Source organism: Orycteropus afer, unplaced genomic scaffold (genome assembly GCF_000298275.1).
Source record: "Orycteropus afer afer isolate SDZICR_OR568_19922 unplaced genomic scaffold, OryAfe1.0 scaffold00075, whole genome shotgun sequence".
NCBI lineage: Eukaryota > Metazoa > Chordata > Mammalia > Tubulidentata > Orycteropodidae > Orycteropus > Orycteropus afer.
In genome coordinates, this window is record NW_006921662.1 from 9,481,263 (window position 1) to 9,498,130 (window position 16,868).

The window sequence follows — 16,868 nt, forward strand, 5'->3', positions numbered from 1 at the left end:
GGGTGAACTCTGCCTTTCCAGTGAGAGCTTTAGAGTGCAAATTAGCTCCCAGCTAATTGCTACGAATGATTGATAAGTTCATAGGGTAATTACTAAGGGCTTGGAAGGTCATGTGTAATTGCTTGGGGTTGCATACTAATTGCTGCAGGAACATGGCTCAGTAACATGTGTGTTAGTGACTCTGCTTAATGGCAACACTGCCTCCCCTGCTCTGGAACAGCTGGTGTGATTTTTCTAAGCCAGGGAATGGATGATGCTTAGTTGCATTTGAGAGAGGAAAAGGCAGATATCAATTTGTCTAATTCTCTGTCCTAGGAGACTAGAGAGCCAATATGAATATCCTTACAGATTACAAAATTACACCCAAATCACAATTAAAAAAAAAAAAAGGTAATCCCACCTGAGCCTCTCTGGGAGTCAGTGGAGCATCTATAGAGGGTAAAAAGAATAAGGTGATCAGTTCTAGCTTTGGTGATGCCCCTGGGACAACATGACGGAATGGGGTCAAGTCTCCACGAGAGTCCAACTCTTGGAAGAACAGTTTCATGGAAGAACAGTTTCATATGGGTCCCCCCAAAAATGAGCACTGGTAGGATAGTGGCTAAGGCACTTGACTGCTAACCAGAAGGCTGGCGGTTCAAACCCACCAGCCACTCCTCGGAAGGAAGATGGGGCAATCTACTTCCATAGTGATACTGCCTCGGAAACCCAAGGAGGGGTCGCTATGAGTTGGGGCCAACTTGATGGAACATAACAACAACAACAACAACAGGTAGCATTGCTACTATGAGCATTGAGCCCCTTTGTGGGAGTAATGAGGACCCAAAGAAATAAAAGATATAGCCACTGCCCTCAAGGGGCTGACAGTCTAGTTGAGATAGTGAAATAAATGTGGGAAAAGATAACTAAGGATATAACCATAACTTATGTTAAGACAGCCAGGTGACAAGTACAGATTAACAGTAGCATAGGAGTTTGGGGGTGCTGAAGCAAATGTAGGCCGGGTGATAGGGAGACTGTGTGCAGTGGGTCCTGGGCCACTCCATGGTGAAGATGGGAAGAGTTAGACGAGAGAAGAAGAGAGTGAGAATGTTCCAAGCAGGTATCAACAAGGACACCGAGACAGAGACCAGAGATGTCTGGTTGCCATTGAATAGGCCAGTCCAGTTGGAGCAGAGAGTCCTCTTGCCGAGTGTAGGAGAGGCTGGCAAGTTGAGTTTGGGGACTCAGTGTCAGGGCAAGGAGTGTGGCTTTTATCTTCCAGAAGGGGAAGGGAGCTTGAAGGTTTTAAAGCAGGAAAGAAAAGGAGTGTTTTAGGAAGGCTAATTTGATAAGAACAGGGAGAGACTGGAGACAGGAAGGCTAGTTAGGGGTCTCTGTGCTTCAATCAAAGTCCAGTTCGAGGAGGTAGCAGAGAGGATGGAATGGAAGGCATGATCAAATTTAGAGGTTTTCAGAGGGAAGAATACAAAGGAAAAGGGAGTCATAGATGACTTCAAGGTTGGGATGGGAGCAGAGAACTGGCTTGCTGCAATGTGTGAGAAGTGAGGGGCTCCACTGGGCATAGGGAAGGACAAGAGATTAAGGAAAGAAAACCTACTGGGTGCAAGAGCAAAGCTGAAGGAGGAAAACTGGTGTCCTTGTATGGAGTGGGACCAGGAGCATTCTACCCTTGTCCTTCACCTGTTTCCAGGAGGGAAGAGAGATGCTTCCAGCAGGTGGTTACCTGCGAAGGAGAAGGGTCTGGAGAAAGCCATCCAGGGATGAGCTGTGGGCAGGGCCAGGAGGCAGATAAGGAGCACTGAGTATGAAAAGAAGCAAGAAAGGAGTTTGGTTAAACTCAAGGAGGTAGACAGGGCCCTGACTATGGGTGTGAGCAGACAAATGGGGTGGAGAAGGGGCTTCTCTTCAACCCAAACACTGTGCTTTCAGAGGCCAGCTCTGACATCACAGAGCCATTTCAGTGCTATGGCACCGAGAAGACCACAAGGTAGCCCTTAGTTGGACAACAGTGCTTTCATGTGTGTAACTCTTATCTTTACATCTACACTGTAAACTCAACACCCTGCCTCAGGTTGGGCTACTAGGTGCCCAGGATACCTGAGGTGAATAAGTCCTTTGGAGGAGGGAGTTGGAGGCCTGGAGCTGGAGATGTTTAGAAAGCTGAGATAGTCTGGATCAGAGATACTGGAAGAGGGGCAGAGGGTAGAAAATGGAGATGAGAGTTTAAAATGAAGCAGGAAAAATAGAGCTTGGTGACAGTTGGGATATAGGTGAGGAGGAAACAGGAAAAATCAAAACCCCTTATTAAGGACTCTGGTGGCACAGTGGTTAAAGCATTTGGCTGCTAACCAGAAAGTTGGTGGTTTGAACCCACCAGTTCCTCTGTGGGAGAAAGATGAGGCAATCTGCTTCTGTAAAGATTCACGGTGTTGGGAACCCTATCGGGCAGTTCTACTCTGTCCCATAGTGTTGCCATGAGTTGGAATCAGCAGTGGGTTTGGTTTTTTTTGTTATGGGGGCAGTGGTGCTTCAGAGGTAGAATTCTCACTTTCCATGTGAGAGACCTGGTTTGAGTGTTGGCCAATGCACCTCATGCATGGCCACCTGTCTGTCAGCAGAGGCTTGCATGTTGCTGAGATGCTGAACAGATTTCAGTGGAGCTTCCAGACTAAGACGGACTACAAAGAAAGCCATGGTGATCTCATTCCACAAATCAGCTAATGAAAACCTTGTAGATCATGACGGTCTGATCCACAGCTGACCATAGGGATGGGACAGGACTGGGGAGCATATTGTTCCCTTGTGCATGGGGTCGCCTTGAGTTGGGGGCAGACAAGACAGCAGTTAACAACAAGGGAAGCTAGTTTCCTCTTGGAAGGCAGGAGCTGCATTTTCTCTATCAGATCAGAAGCTGCCTGAGGGCAGGGGTCTGTCTCTCCTGCTGAACCCTGATGGGGTAAGAGTACAAGGATGGGGAAGGCAGATAGGAGCTTTAAAGCCCAAGACTTCCATTCCTACCCAGCTATGTTGGATGATGTCTGTCTGTTGCCTTTAATTTGAATGCCTGCCTGATTATTTTTCTTTTGTAAGTGATTTCCTTTTTCTGCCTGAAGATATTTTTTTAATTCTTAAACTTCAATAGCTTAAGTAAAATGTGTCTCAATGTAGAATGTTCTACATTTTCCTGGAACAATGTATGCTTTTGAGCTGCAGATTCCATTCTTTGTTCATTTTAGAGAATTTTTTTTTTCTTTTTTGTATTATGCCTTGAATACATCTTCTGTCTTATTTTTGGATTGTCTCCTTCAGATACATCAATTACCCTCGTGTTGAATTCTCTTTAGTCTTCTGCGTCTATTTTAACCTTTTTGTCTTATTCAGCCATATTCACTATGATTATCTCAAGCTTATTCTTTGATACCAATTCAGTGTTTAGCAGTGCTTCTTCTTTTTCTTCTTTCAAATTTATCAACTAATTTTTTTTAATAGTATAGTTGTATATATATATATATATATATAATTGTATATATATATATAAATATAGTATATTTGCTTTCTGAGTTCCTTTCATTTTTAAACTTTTGTCTTTGAAATATTGTTTTATTGGATTGTTTTATAGCAGAAGACAATTATGATACATTTCCTTCCCTTCCTCATTCATTGGCTATATTTTCTTCCAGGTTTGGATGGTGCCTGTCTTTTGCATCCTCTCTTTTCTGCTTACTCTGTTTTCCCTGTTGTATATTTACAGAGTTGCTCCCCGCCCCCATGGTATGTGATTGGCTGGTTCTATCTGAGAAGTTGTCTCAGAAGCATCACCTTTGTATAAGTTTGTTCTCCCTTCCAAACTACAGTTTGTGGGCTAAGTATTGTGGGAAAATTAGGTTCTATGTACTTTTCTATAACCTGATAGAGTAGTGAAGGTAGTGGGACTATGTTTGCGAGGTGGTATCTAGTCTTTGTTAGACTACCGGGACTGGGCTTGTCTACTGAGATTGTGTTAAATGTGACTTCACTTCCTCTAGTTGGGGAGCTACTCCTTGAACTTCAGATCCCTTCTCCAATTCAATGAGTAGCCTGGAGCTTTCATTTTATGTTCCCATTTCACCTCTTCTTTTTGACAACCAGAAGTAAAAACAATAATAATAATGCCCGCATCGTTGCTCCTCTTCAGATTTGAAGGTTTCAGGGAAAATTCTCATGTTGTTTTCTTGCCAGTTCAATTTCTAAAGAAATGCGGGATTAGGAGTTACAGAATTTTTCCTTGGCCACCAGTTTTTGCAGTTGCATCCGTTTCCTTTCTTTGTTGCTACTTGTGCTGTTTGGGCTGTGTTGGGTCTTGTTTTTGCTATTTTTGCTCATTTCTTTCGGAAATGGGAGAAGAAAATCTTATCACGTATTTTCATTTGCTGTTATCTTGAAAACCTCTCTCTACACTGATATTTGTCTTCCCAGCCCCACCAGCCATGGCTGAGCCCTCTACCATCTTGCAGTCACACCACTCTCATTCCCACCTCCCGACTTTGTTCTCCTTGTTACCCCTGCCTGGGATGCCCTTCCCTCTACCTATGCAGATGACCTGTCCTTCAAGGCCCTGCTTGGGTCCTGTCTTAGTATGCAGTGCTGCTATAACAGAAATACCACAAGCAGATGGCTTCAACAAACAAAAATTTATTCTCCCAAATAAAGAAGTCCAAATTCAGGTTGCCAGCTCTGGGGCAAGGCTTACTATTTCTATTGGTTCTGGGGGAAGGTCCTTGTCTTCTTCCAACATCTGTGGGCCTGGTTTCCCTTGGAGATCTCCACATGTCTTGGCATCAATCTTACCCTGGGTCTAGGAAGTTCACAGCACAGGGACCCTGGGTGCAAAGGAGGCACTCCACTCCCAGCTCTTCTTTCTTGATGATACTGAGGTCCCTCTGATCTCTGCTCACTTGTTTAATCTCTTTTATATCTCAAAGGAGATTGACTCAAAATACAACCTAATCCTGTAGATTGCATCCTGTCTCATTAACATAACTGCTTCTAATCCTGCCTCATTGACATCATAGCAGTGAGGATTTACAACACATAGGATAATTGCATCAGATCACAAAATGGAGAATAATTACATAATACTAAGAATGATGGCCCAGCCAAGTTGACACATATTTTTGAGGGATACAATTCAATCCATAACAGGACCCCTTGCCTCCCCTCTCTGTTCTATGACCTTGTCTACAGCTCCTTCAGCTGTAACATAAAGCTTAGGCTTTAATTATATGTTGTCTGTAGTGGTTTGCTGTTGGCTCCCATAAGCACGTCTGGCCAGTGAGTCACACAGGTTGGGTCCTGGGGAGCAGGGTGTTAGAGGAAGCCTTGGACTTGAGCCCCTCTGACATCAGGTTGGTCTCTTGGAGCTCAGTGGGAGCTTGCTTTGGCCTGGGCCTCTCCTCTTCCTTTTTCCTTTAATAGGAAGTCAAATGGTGTAGCCTGCAACCAATCTAGTTTTGCAGGTGGTAACTTCCAGAAGTCAGACTTGTCCTGTCAATTTGTCCCTAGAGACAAAGGGCTGGATCACTGGAATCATTCTATCCATGCTGGGGCCTCCACCTTCCTGCTCAAGCCATCGGTCTGTTTTCCCATCCCTTGGGGCCTGATGCTGTGGGCACTGTTCTGACGTGTCTTTCCTTCCCACACAGGCATCTTCATAACAACCGCATCCAGCATCTGGGGACACACAGCTTTGAGGGGCTGCACAATCTGGAGACACTGTGAGTGTGGGGTTGTGGTCAAGCTCTGTCCTGCCTGGTGACGAAAGCTTGGAGTCCTGGCGGAGGGTGGAGTGGAGGAGGGCAACAGGCAGAGGGAAGGGCCAGCAGGACTGGGAGGTTGGGATTTGTCCCCAGATCTGCTCACCCACACGCCCACCCTGACACCTTCTTGGAATGTCACTGAGAATGAGTTCCTTCCTCCTTCAGGTAGATGGGATGTGCCCTCTGGGAGTTCAGGGAGTGGGAAGCTGGGATCCCTGCTGGCAGAGACCACCAAAATAATGAAAAGTTTGGACAGAAATGGGAACTGCAAAGAGAAGCTACAGGAATCAAGATATCAAGACTGGGGAATATAAGGACAGGGGGTGGGGCTGGGACTGATTTGATGGCAGTTTTGATGTCTGTTTAAGGGTGGCTGCTGACAGAAGGGAGAGTAATACTGCAGAGTAATACCAGACTGCTTGTCAATTGATCTAACTAGCTAAATGATTAATGGGGAGATGACCCATTCAGCACTCTGGCCTGACTATAAAAAGTACCCAAGCTGTTGACTCTTAAAAAGCCATATTATTCACACATCATCATCCTGGAATTCAGTGAAGGTCAGAATGCACCCAAACCCTCCCATCATTTCCTCTGGACTCCTGCCAGCCCCTGCAGAGTGGGCTGAGTGGGCCCCACTTAAGCAAACAACTGGCTGGGCTCTCCAAAGTGTGGCCATGCCAGCTGAAGTCCCTCAGCTCCCACGAGGAGGCTGGCTGCCATGGCCACCTGGTGTGGTGCTGGGAGGGGAGTGCTGAGAAAGAAGGACCCCCAGTCACCAAGTCTGAAACACGGAGGTTGGGGATGGGTTCATGGTGTTGAGGTGATGGTCACAGTTCCTTTTGCCCCCTCCCTTGCTATATACCCCACACACTCCTACCCCTTTCACTCCAACACCACAGCATCATTCCTGAGGTGAGAGATTTTCAAGAATCCAAGAATTTTCAAGGAGCAGCAAAGGAGAAAACGCTGGGAGACATGCTGTGACCTGAGGAAGCAACATGTTGGGGAAACCATTTGGCAAAGTCTGTCCCAGGAGGCCACAGTTGTCTACACTTGTGGTTGTTGAGGATAGGGGAATGGAGATGACAAGACCAGAGTTCCATTCCTCTTTCCTGTGGGCAGGATGCCCAGGAGCATGGTTGCCCTCTGGGTTTGGCTTAAAGCAAGGGGAATGGCACAGCCCGCTCTCTAGCTCTCCCGACACCCTCACCCTTCAGCTAACAGTGCTGGGGGAAGGGTCCCAGTCCAGAGCTAGAATACATGGAACCTCTCTCTGCTACATGACTTGAGCTGTGTGCTCCCCTCTCTTGCTCTCACTGACTTTGAGGTTAAAGCTGGACAGTTCAGCCCTCTCAGTCATCATATGAGAAGACAGATGTTCAAGAAGGTGACATGGCCTGGGAAAGAGCAGATCTAGGGTGTGTAAACTGAGAAAACATATGTGACAGTCCCTAGTGTAAAGCTCCGTTTTCCTCAGTCTTCTGGTGGAACATGAATTGTGTGAGCCTACTCTGTGGTGGTGCAATGGTTAAGTGTTTGGCTGCTAATTGAAAGGTTGGAGGTTCAAACCCACCCAGTGGCTCCATGTGAGGAAGACATGAGGCAACTTGCTCCTGTTAAGGTCATAGCCTAGAAAACCCCATGGAGCAGTTAGTTCTGCTCTGTCACGTGGGGTCTCTATGAGTTGGAATCTACTCAATGACATGTAACAACAACAGTTCTAGATGTGTGGGGTACACTAGATACAAGGGATGGTCATACCCTTAAAACTCCATGCCCACAGCTACTATCTCCCTCGAGATACAAGAGCATTTGGGATGGTGTTTGGAGTATCTAGACGTCAGCAGAGTAGGAAGGAGTCCAATGCTATCAGCCTGGAGCGTGGGGCTCTGCTGGGAAATCACGTAGGGAGGGGGCACACATACTGGTTGCGGGTTGGCAACTCTAAAAAGCCAACGAGCAGCTGTTTCTTCACTTTTAGGGCACACTGCCTAATTCTTTCTCAATTAGCTGCTGGGTTGCTGTGCAGGGTGTTTGGCTCAGCTGGTGCTGGCTTAATTACAGAGCAGTCCTGCCGCTCAGCACCCACTGTACCTTTCATCTACAGGAGTGCCTAGCTCTGCCATGCAGAACCCAGGGCCTGCACCCACTTTACAGATGAGAAAGCCAAGACTAAGAGAGGAGAAAAAGTTCCCTACTTTACCCTGGGGGGCCAGAGTAACCTGGTGGTAAAGTTGGTGTCAGATAGCCTGGAGTGTCAGGCCAGGTCTACCAGCTGCGTGACCTTGGTTGAGTCATTTGCCTCTCTTAGTCTTAATTTCCTAAACAGCACCACCCCCCACTAATAGCCCTGATTTTACAGGGTTGGCAGGTGGATTAAATGAGATGATGTGTGCAAAATTCTAACAGAACCCAGCAACTCATGTTAGGAACGTGCCTGCACTCTCTCCCCACCCTCCTCCTCTGAGGCCTCAACTCCACCACCACCTTTTCCTTCCCCACCCTTAAGGGATAAGCTTTTCTTCCAATTTTGATCTCCAATTAAAAAGGGGAAAAGAGGGTTCTTTATCCTCTATCCGCCCCCCCCCCCAGAGCACTTGCTGAGGAGCCTGCAGGGGCAGCCAGATGTAGGGGGGAGGGGAGAGGAATGACTGGAAGAATGAAAGAAGAAAGCAACAATAGTCAAACCTTTTAATTGTTGCATAATTGGCACGCTTTGCAGCCTTGGTTATTACTCTGGAGCTTTTCATGTGAGTTTCTCACTGGAAGGGTATTTCTCCCTCGGGCTCCATATATCTCTGCCACTTAGACCTCTCTCATCTCCAGCAATAGAGGGAAGATCAAACCCACAGCCTGAGCTGTGGTTTGGCTCCGACTGCAGACTCCTCTCAGGAGCATGAGCTGGCACTCAGCCATTCCACCTGGGGAGGAGGGGCCGGGCACAGGCACACACCACATGCCTGCACCAGCCCCAGAGCACATGCTCCTCACCCCACACACATCCCAGGTCAGGGACACCCACTCAGGGACATCCACTGCAGATGCTCCCGAGGCAGTTCTTGAGTCCAGGTTGCCTGACTTCCAACTCTGGCTCTGCAAGCTGAGTCAGCAGAGTAAGTAACCTCATCCCTGTGAGCCTCACTTTCCTCACTTGTGCAGTGGGCTGCCTCAGAGAGTGAGGTATACGTGAGATAGACATGTCCCATGCTCTCTTTTACTCTAAACTGACACCACTAGTTGCTGTCTAGTTGATTCCCACTCATGGTGATCCCACGTTTGTCAGAGTAGAACTGTCCTCCATAAGGTTTTTAATGGCTGATTTTTTAGAAGTAAATCACTAGGCCATCCTTCCAAGACACCTCTGGGTAGACTCAAACATCTAACCTCTGGTTAGCAGTTGAGCACATTAACCATTTGTGCCATCTAAAAGAGTCAGGCAAATCCAAGTAATTCGGGCAGGATTTGAGGCTGGGCAACACTGGGCCCTCTCTCCTGCTGAGCAGAACAAACCATGCAGACCCCACAGGCACCAACTTGACGCCTGAACATGCAGTGGGAAGGTTCTGGGGGGAACCTGGCCCTGTGGCCCTTTTCTCCTGATGTAATTGTCACCCTTCCAGACCTACTAAGAAACCTCAACCAGAGGCAGGCAAGACAAACACTGTCCTGCATCCATACCTCTTCTCCCACAATAAGGATGATCCACCCATTATACAGAATTCAGAATCAGAGATGGGCTAGCTGCCAACTTGTGGGGTATTATTTCCTTCACTTTCCAGGTCAGACCAAATTCAGGGATTTGTGGTGAGTTGCTCAGGTCTTTGTAGCTTGTAGGTAATGATAGGCCACTAGAACCCAGCCTTTTGCCCTCTAATACATTGTGTCATTTAGCACTGGCTCCCACAGGGTTACAAGACTTCCAGGGAAGAGACATAAGAAAATTTGTGACAAATGATGATTCTAGGAAGGTCCCTTCGGGAGGTCTCAGGGAGCTGAAACCAGGTCCTCAGTGCTGCCAGCTCAGTGCTTGGAAACATGTGCTTGGAGGTGTTGGGGAGCTATCCTAGCCTGACTGTTGGTATTCCAGCTGCACCTAATGATCCTCAAATCCCCAGCTCATCCTAACAATAAGCTTTGTGCAAGATAAACAAACAAGCAAGCAAGCAAGCAAACAAATAAGAAAGAAAAGAGGCCTAACCATTCCATCCTGAGAGCCCTTTCCCACTCCCTCAATCAGGAAACTTGAACTCAAAGGGGGCAAGGCTTAGGGAGAATCTGGGAACATATGTGCCTTACCTCCCTGGGTACTGGATGATGATCTCTGGGCTTGTTATAACCTCCTTAAGCAAATCAGGTCCAATCATATGAAGCCCAGTGCTGGCTCCATCTTTTCCCCTTTGGAGGAGAGCCTGGGGCACAGTGAGAACGGAAACTTCCTGCTCCCTCTCTGAATGAGGACCAGCATTCAACAAGGGTCTGGGACAGACAGGGCAGGCATTTACAAAATTCTGCCTTACAATACAAAATTGTGCATTCCTTGTAAAGCCTCCTCTGTAATGGACTCCCCTGTGATCTGTTTTCACAGAACAGTTTTCCTTTGACAGCAGCTGTGGCTAGAGTATATTCCTCTGTCTCCGTGTCATTGAAACCACTGATGCCAACACTCTTCACTCTCAACCAGCTCTGACTAGGCCCTGAAGGTGTCTAGCCACCCTCAGCTCTAGGCCTGATAGTTAGCCTTTAGCCAGACACAGCAAACCAGGCAAGTTTCCACTGGAGGCTCTTCCAGGGCTCAGGGTCCTAGGGTAGAATAGGGACTGGCCTTGGAATCAGCAGACCTGGATTCAAATCCTAACTCTGCCACAAGCCTGGTGACATGTGCAAGTTGATCTCTCAAGAACCTTGGTTTCTACAAGCAGAAAATGGGAATGATATCTTACAATTCTTGTAAGGATTATATTAAGTGAGATAATTTTGCACAGTATTTGGAACACCACGTTGTTGTTATGTGCTGTCGAGTCAGACCTGACTCATAACGACCCCTCCTTGCATTTCCGAGGCAGTATCACTACAGAAGTAGATTGTCCAACCTTCCTTCCGAGGAGTGGCTGGTGGGTTTGAACCGTCAGCCTTCTGGTTAGCAATCAAGTGCCTTAGGCACTATGCTGCCAGAACCATAGGTGCTTAATTTATGTTGGCTTCCTCTTTCCTGTCTTCTCATTTAATATAAATTGTAAAAAATGGGTGGAAAACTTGTGTCCTTTTTTTTCCTCCATGTGGTTATTAGGTGCTATTGAGTTGGTTCTGACTCATAGCGACCCCACATACAACAGAAAGGGAGGATGCCAGTCCTGTACCATCCTCACAATCATTGCTTTGTTTGAACCCATTGCTCATCAGTTTATCTCATTGAAGGTCCTCCTCTTTTTTGCTGACCCATTACTTTACCAAGCATGATACTCTTCTCCAGGGACTAGTTCCTCCTGATAGCATGTCCAAAGTAAGTGAGATGAAGTCTTGCCATTCTCCCTTTGAAGGAGCCGTCTAGACGTACTTCTTCCAAGACAAATATGTTCGTTCTTCTGGCAGTCTATGGCTAATTTGATATTATTCACCAACACCGTAATTCAAATGCATCAGTTCTTCTTCAATCTTCCTTATTCACTGTGCAGCTTTTACACATGTATGAGGTGATTAAAAATACCATGGCTTGGATTAGGTGCACTTTAGTCCTTAAAGTGACATCTTTGCTTTTTAATGCTTTAAAGAGGTCTTTTGCAGCAGATTTACCCAGTGCAATACATCATTTCATTACTTGACTGCTGGAATGTAAAAACCCATATACTTAGTCCATCCCTATCCACCCCACAAACTTTCCTGATACAATAAGAGTAAAGGAAACAGTCTCCATTTTCTCTGTTTCTAGGTGAACATCTCCTTATGCACTTAGATACTATAGCTGAACCCAGGAAAAAAGAGTGGCCTAGAAATGCAGAACCTTTGGACCTGGTGCCAGCTCCACACAGACCTATGGGACCCTGAGCAAGTCATTTCCTGGTTGAAGCCTCAGTGTCCTCAGGTGTGAGATGATGGGTGGGCTCAGACACAGTGGGAGTCTTAGGAACAATTCCCCAAATGTCACAGAATCTTTTCTGGCAGATGTGTCTTAGTGTAGCAGGAAGTGTGTCCTTTCACAGGGGTCCATGGAGTGAATCTTCTCCTCTGAAGGATGGATAGCAACCTCCAGGTAGTCAGTGTGTATGGCTACTGATTAGTTTTCCGTGGCTACTACAACAGAACACCACAAATTTGGTGACGTGCAAAATCCCAGAAACCTGTTCTCTCAATTCTGGAGACCAGAAGTCTGAAATCAAGACTTTGGCAGGGTCACTTCCTTCTAGAGGCTCTGAAGGAGAATCCACTCCATGCCTCTCTCCTAAAGGCTGCTGGCAATCCTGGACATTCCTCAGTTTGTAGTCACATCACTGCAATCTCTGCCTCCATTTTCACATGGCTTTCTCTCGGTGACTGTCCTCTGTGTTTCTCCTCTTGTTATTCACTTTGTCAATGAATTTAGGGCCCACCCTGTTAACCCAGGATGATCTCATCTTGAGATCCTTAACTCAATTACATCTGCAAAGACCCTTTTTTCCAAATAAGATTATATTCACATGTATGGGTCTAGGACTGGGACATATATTTTGGGGGGCCGCTGTTCAACTCACTTGAGCTACCTGCTGGCAGGCTCCACAGCTAGGGCTCTAGCTCTAGCTAGGGATTAGCGGGAATCAGCCTTATGAGTAGGGCAACAGATGGGTCTTGCTGGTTTGCCCTCTTGTGTCAAGGCAATGCAGGTCACCCCACTAACCACTGGGCAAATAATTCCCTACAATTAAGAGAATTAAAAATATTTTTTTCTCAGAGGCTATCTCATTTCATATTTCATGTTTCCTCCCAACCACTCTTGAGGAACATAAAGCAGTAATTGTGTCTTCTTGTGTTACAGATGAGGAAACTAAGGCAGAGTGAGTGACTCACCCAAGCTCACCCAGCTAATTAAGAGCCAGGATTAGAACTCCATTTGGGCCTTTGGCCCAGTGTCAACCCATCAGACCATGCTACCTCTTGAGGCTAACTCTGTAAGAATCAAGGAACTCTTTTCTCTCCAGTTCTTAATCATCTTACATTTGTGGGTTTATTAGTTGCAAATTTGTGGGTTTGGTGGCTTATAGAGGAATTTATTGTTCCATATAAAACTCTCTCCCCTTTTTTTTTTCTTTCTGGCTTCCCCCACAGAACCACTAATGACTTCTAACAGGCAGAAAATTGAGCATCCCAATGAGTTTGTCACACGTTCTATGACCATGACGAGTTATTAATAGTTCTTCCCAGCACAATATTCCCTTTCCCATTGCCCTGGCACTGGGGGTAGCCAAGGTCACTGCTCCTATGACTGCTGCCCCTTCCTCTCCTGCTTGCAATGGGGCCAAAACTTCCTCTCTGAACTCCAAAGGGAGGTTAAGAGGCTGGGGAGCTTGGCAACAGGTTCTCAGTAGATGCTGTGGAGAGGAGACTAAAAAGTTCATGTCTGGCCCTCATGTATCTATAGGAAAAAGGAGCTGATGAGGATTAATCACTCCCTTTTGTTTCTTGAGATTCACTCATTCCGTAAATATTTATTGAGCTTCTAGTATATGCCAGGCACATAGCAACCCCTCCTTTGGTTTCCGAGGCAATATCACTATGGAAATAGATTGTCCAACCTTCCTTCCAAGGAGTGGCTTGTGGGTTTGAACTGCCAGCCTTCTGGTTAGCGTCAAAGAAATGCCTTAGGCACTATGCCACCAGAGCTCCTATGCTAGGCATTAGGGAAACATTTATGAACAAGAAAACGTAGTCCCTGCTGTCACAGAGATTAAAGGATCCTGAGTTCTTTTTAACTTATCACTTTGTTGTTGTTGTTGTTGTTGTTGTTATGTGCTGTCAAGTCGGCCCAACTTATCACTAGCACACAAGTTCTCCAACATCATCACTCAACCTCTTAACCCTGGTGCAAGTCAAGGCTCAACTTTTATTCACACTCTCTCCTTCTGTGTTCTTTTCTGGTCTGATGACCTTCAATAGTCTCCATTCACTGACAACTCTAGCCCAGACTTCATTCCTGAACTCCAGACTTAAATGTCCAAAGGTCTTGTTGATCTGCTTATGTGGATATCTAATACACATCCCGTCTGAACTGCACTCCAGGCCCATCCCCATCAAAAGTCTTCCCCAGATCAGTGATGGCAGCTTTACCCTTGCAATTGTGCAGGCCCAGACTTGGCATTGTCCCAAACAACTCTCTCTCTTATACCTCACATCCAAGTTTTAGCAAACTCCATAGGCTCTATCTTCAAAATATATCAAGAATCTGACCACTTCTCACTCCCTCCGCTGCTACCATGCTGGTCCAACCCACCATTGTTCCTTCACATGGATTATTGCAATGGCCTCCTATCTGCTCACTTTCACCCTTGACATCATATAATTTGTTTTCAACACAACAGTCAGAGTGACTCTCAAAATACAACCCACATCATGTAGTTCCTCTGTTCAAAACTCTCCATTGGTGCCCATCATATTCCAGAAAGAAGCCAAAGTGACTTACAGGGCCATAGATGATATGACTCCTATACCCTCTCTGACTCCACCCCTTCCTTAGTCCACTCAAGGCACAATGGCCTCCTTGCTGTCCTTTAATACACTGGCAATTTTCTGCCTCAGGACGTTTGTACTGGTGGTTTCTTTCATCTAGAATGTTCACTCAACAATTATCCACCTGGTTTATTTCTTTACCTCCTTCAAGACTTTGCTCAAATATCACTGTGGTATAGTAAATTACATGGTATGGGTTTTCTAGCCATAGTCTTTGTAACTCCCACTTTGCCATGAGCAACTGAGTGGCTGATTGTTAAAGTTATCCACTGGCGTATTCCTCTTGAAGTAGCAGGAAGCAGTCTTCTGGGAAGTTTGCACTCTCTCAGGTGTGTAGAACTCTGATGTTGGGATTGGTTGGTTTTGGCCACTCTGCCAGGGTCAAAAGGAGTCCTCCTAGAGACAGAGAGAGTCTGCCTGAGAGAGATGCACTGTTGAAAGAGATGTGCTGCTGAGGGAGAGATGTAAGAGAGATGTGCTGTTGAGAGAGAGATGCAAGAGACACACACTGCTTAGAGAGAGAGATGTGCTAATGAGAGAGACTGAGAGAGGTGGCCTGCTGAGAGAGACAGACTGCTGAGAGAGACTAAGCACGTTCCTGAACTTGAACTATAGCCTGTTGCTTCCTTATTAAATCCCATAATCTGTGAGTTTTGTGTAGCCACTGCAGTGAATTATCGAACCCAGCAGAGATGTGGTGGATGCTGCAGGAGGAACGGTTGGTGACAAGGTTAGTAAGAGGGCTGGAGGGTGGGGGCATGTCTGGCCTCATAAGAACAGGCCTTGGGCTGCTGATGGTGATTCTGTCTTCCTCTTGTGTAGTTAGAGGAAGTTAGAAGATGCTCCCTCCCTGTCCCTTTAGTGTTCATCTTTTTTTTTTTTTTTTTTCAATTGTAACTTGGGTGAAAGTTTACAGAGCAAATTCATTTTCCATACAGCAGTTCACACACATTTTGTTATATGACAATGATTGCAATCCCCATAATGTAACAGCTCTCCTCCCACTTCCTGTGGTTACCTTTTCTCTGTATCCTTCTTTCCTAGGCATTCCTGCCATCTGAACTATTTCCCTGGGCAAATGCTGCCCTTCTCATCTCCCATGGTTGCTTGTTCTAAGTAGTGTACTTACTTGGTGTAAATGTTCACCTTATACACCTGTCTATTTTGTGGCTGGAAGCCACGGGAGTGAGTTCAAGTCCAGGCCTGAAGGGTGACTAGAGGCCATAGCCTCAGGGGTTTCATCTGTCTGTATCAGACCAGTAAGCCTGGTCTTTTTTATGATTTTGAATTTTGTTCCACATTTTTTCTCCCACTGTATCCAGGATCTCCTATCTTGATCCCTTTATGGACTACTTAATCTTTGGGGTTCTTTCCAGCATCAGCAGTCATCTGTACTCAGTGCTATGCAAAGTCTCCAGCTTAGACTTCTCCCCTGAACCCAACACATATTTTTTTGTGTGTGTGTGATTTAGGTGAAAATTTACAGAGCAAATTCACTTTCCATACAGCAGTTCACATGTAGTTTGTCTCATGACATTGATTACAATTTACCACAATGCAACAGCTTCCTCCTGATAGTTATCTCTTCCCTGTGTCCATCCCTCCATGCACTCCTGTCCCCTGAGCTGTCTCTCTGTGCATAAACAGCCCTTCTTTCTCCCATAATTGTTCTCTCCGAGGAGTGTATCTACCTCAGGTAAGTGTTCAAATCATATGCCTGTCTTTTCTTTGGCTAGAAGCCACAGGTGTGGGTTCAGTTCCAGACCTGAAGGGCAGCTAGGGGCCTTAGTCTCAGGGGTTCCACCAGGCTCTATCAAACCAGCAAATCTGGTCCCCTGCCCCTCCCCTTTTTTTTCCAAATGATTTTGAATTTTGTTCCACATTTTTCTCCTTCTCTATCCAGGATTTCCTACACACATCCCCCTCTGAGTGGTTGACAGTGGTAGCTGGGCACCATCTAGCTCTTCTGGTCTCGTAATCGTATAGTCTGTGGATCGCATGGTGTACCAGTCGCTAGGACTAATTCTTTCCATGAATCTTTGGTTTTCTTTGCTCTGGACAAGGAGAGACCCATCATTGCATCTAGATGGCTTCTTGAAAGCTTTTAAGATCCCAGTCTCTACTTGCCAAAGTAGGAGGTGGAACAATGTTTTCTGTAGGATGTTATGCCAATTGAGCATCATGTCCCCTCTGACTATGGTCCCGAGCCCACAGGTTCAACTATTCGGACCCTCTAGGTAGCTGGCTGTGACCAAGAAGTGACTACAACCTTGTCCCTTGTCAGCTCTACTATATACCTAGGAATTCTTATAGATCACATAAATATATTTATGGGACCATTGTCTGCCAACCCTATACATGGTCTTGGGTCCA

At 46.1% G+C, this 16,868-nt stretch overlaps 1 protein-coding gene across 1 annotated transcript in view; it reads left to right on the forward strand.

Moving 5' to 3' along the window:
- The window catches only part of LGR6 (leucine rich repeat containing G protein-coupled receptor 6), a 173,025-nt gene that overhangs the window by 114,763 nt on the left and 41,394 nt on the right, over positions 1-16,868 (forward strand). The window contains exon 6 of the mRNA XM_007941135.2: positions 5,685-5,756. Coding sequence (XP_007939326.1) covers positions 5,685-5,756 — 72 coding nt within the window. The remainder of the gene's footprint in view (positions 1-5,684; positions 5,757-16,868) is intronic.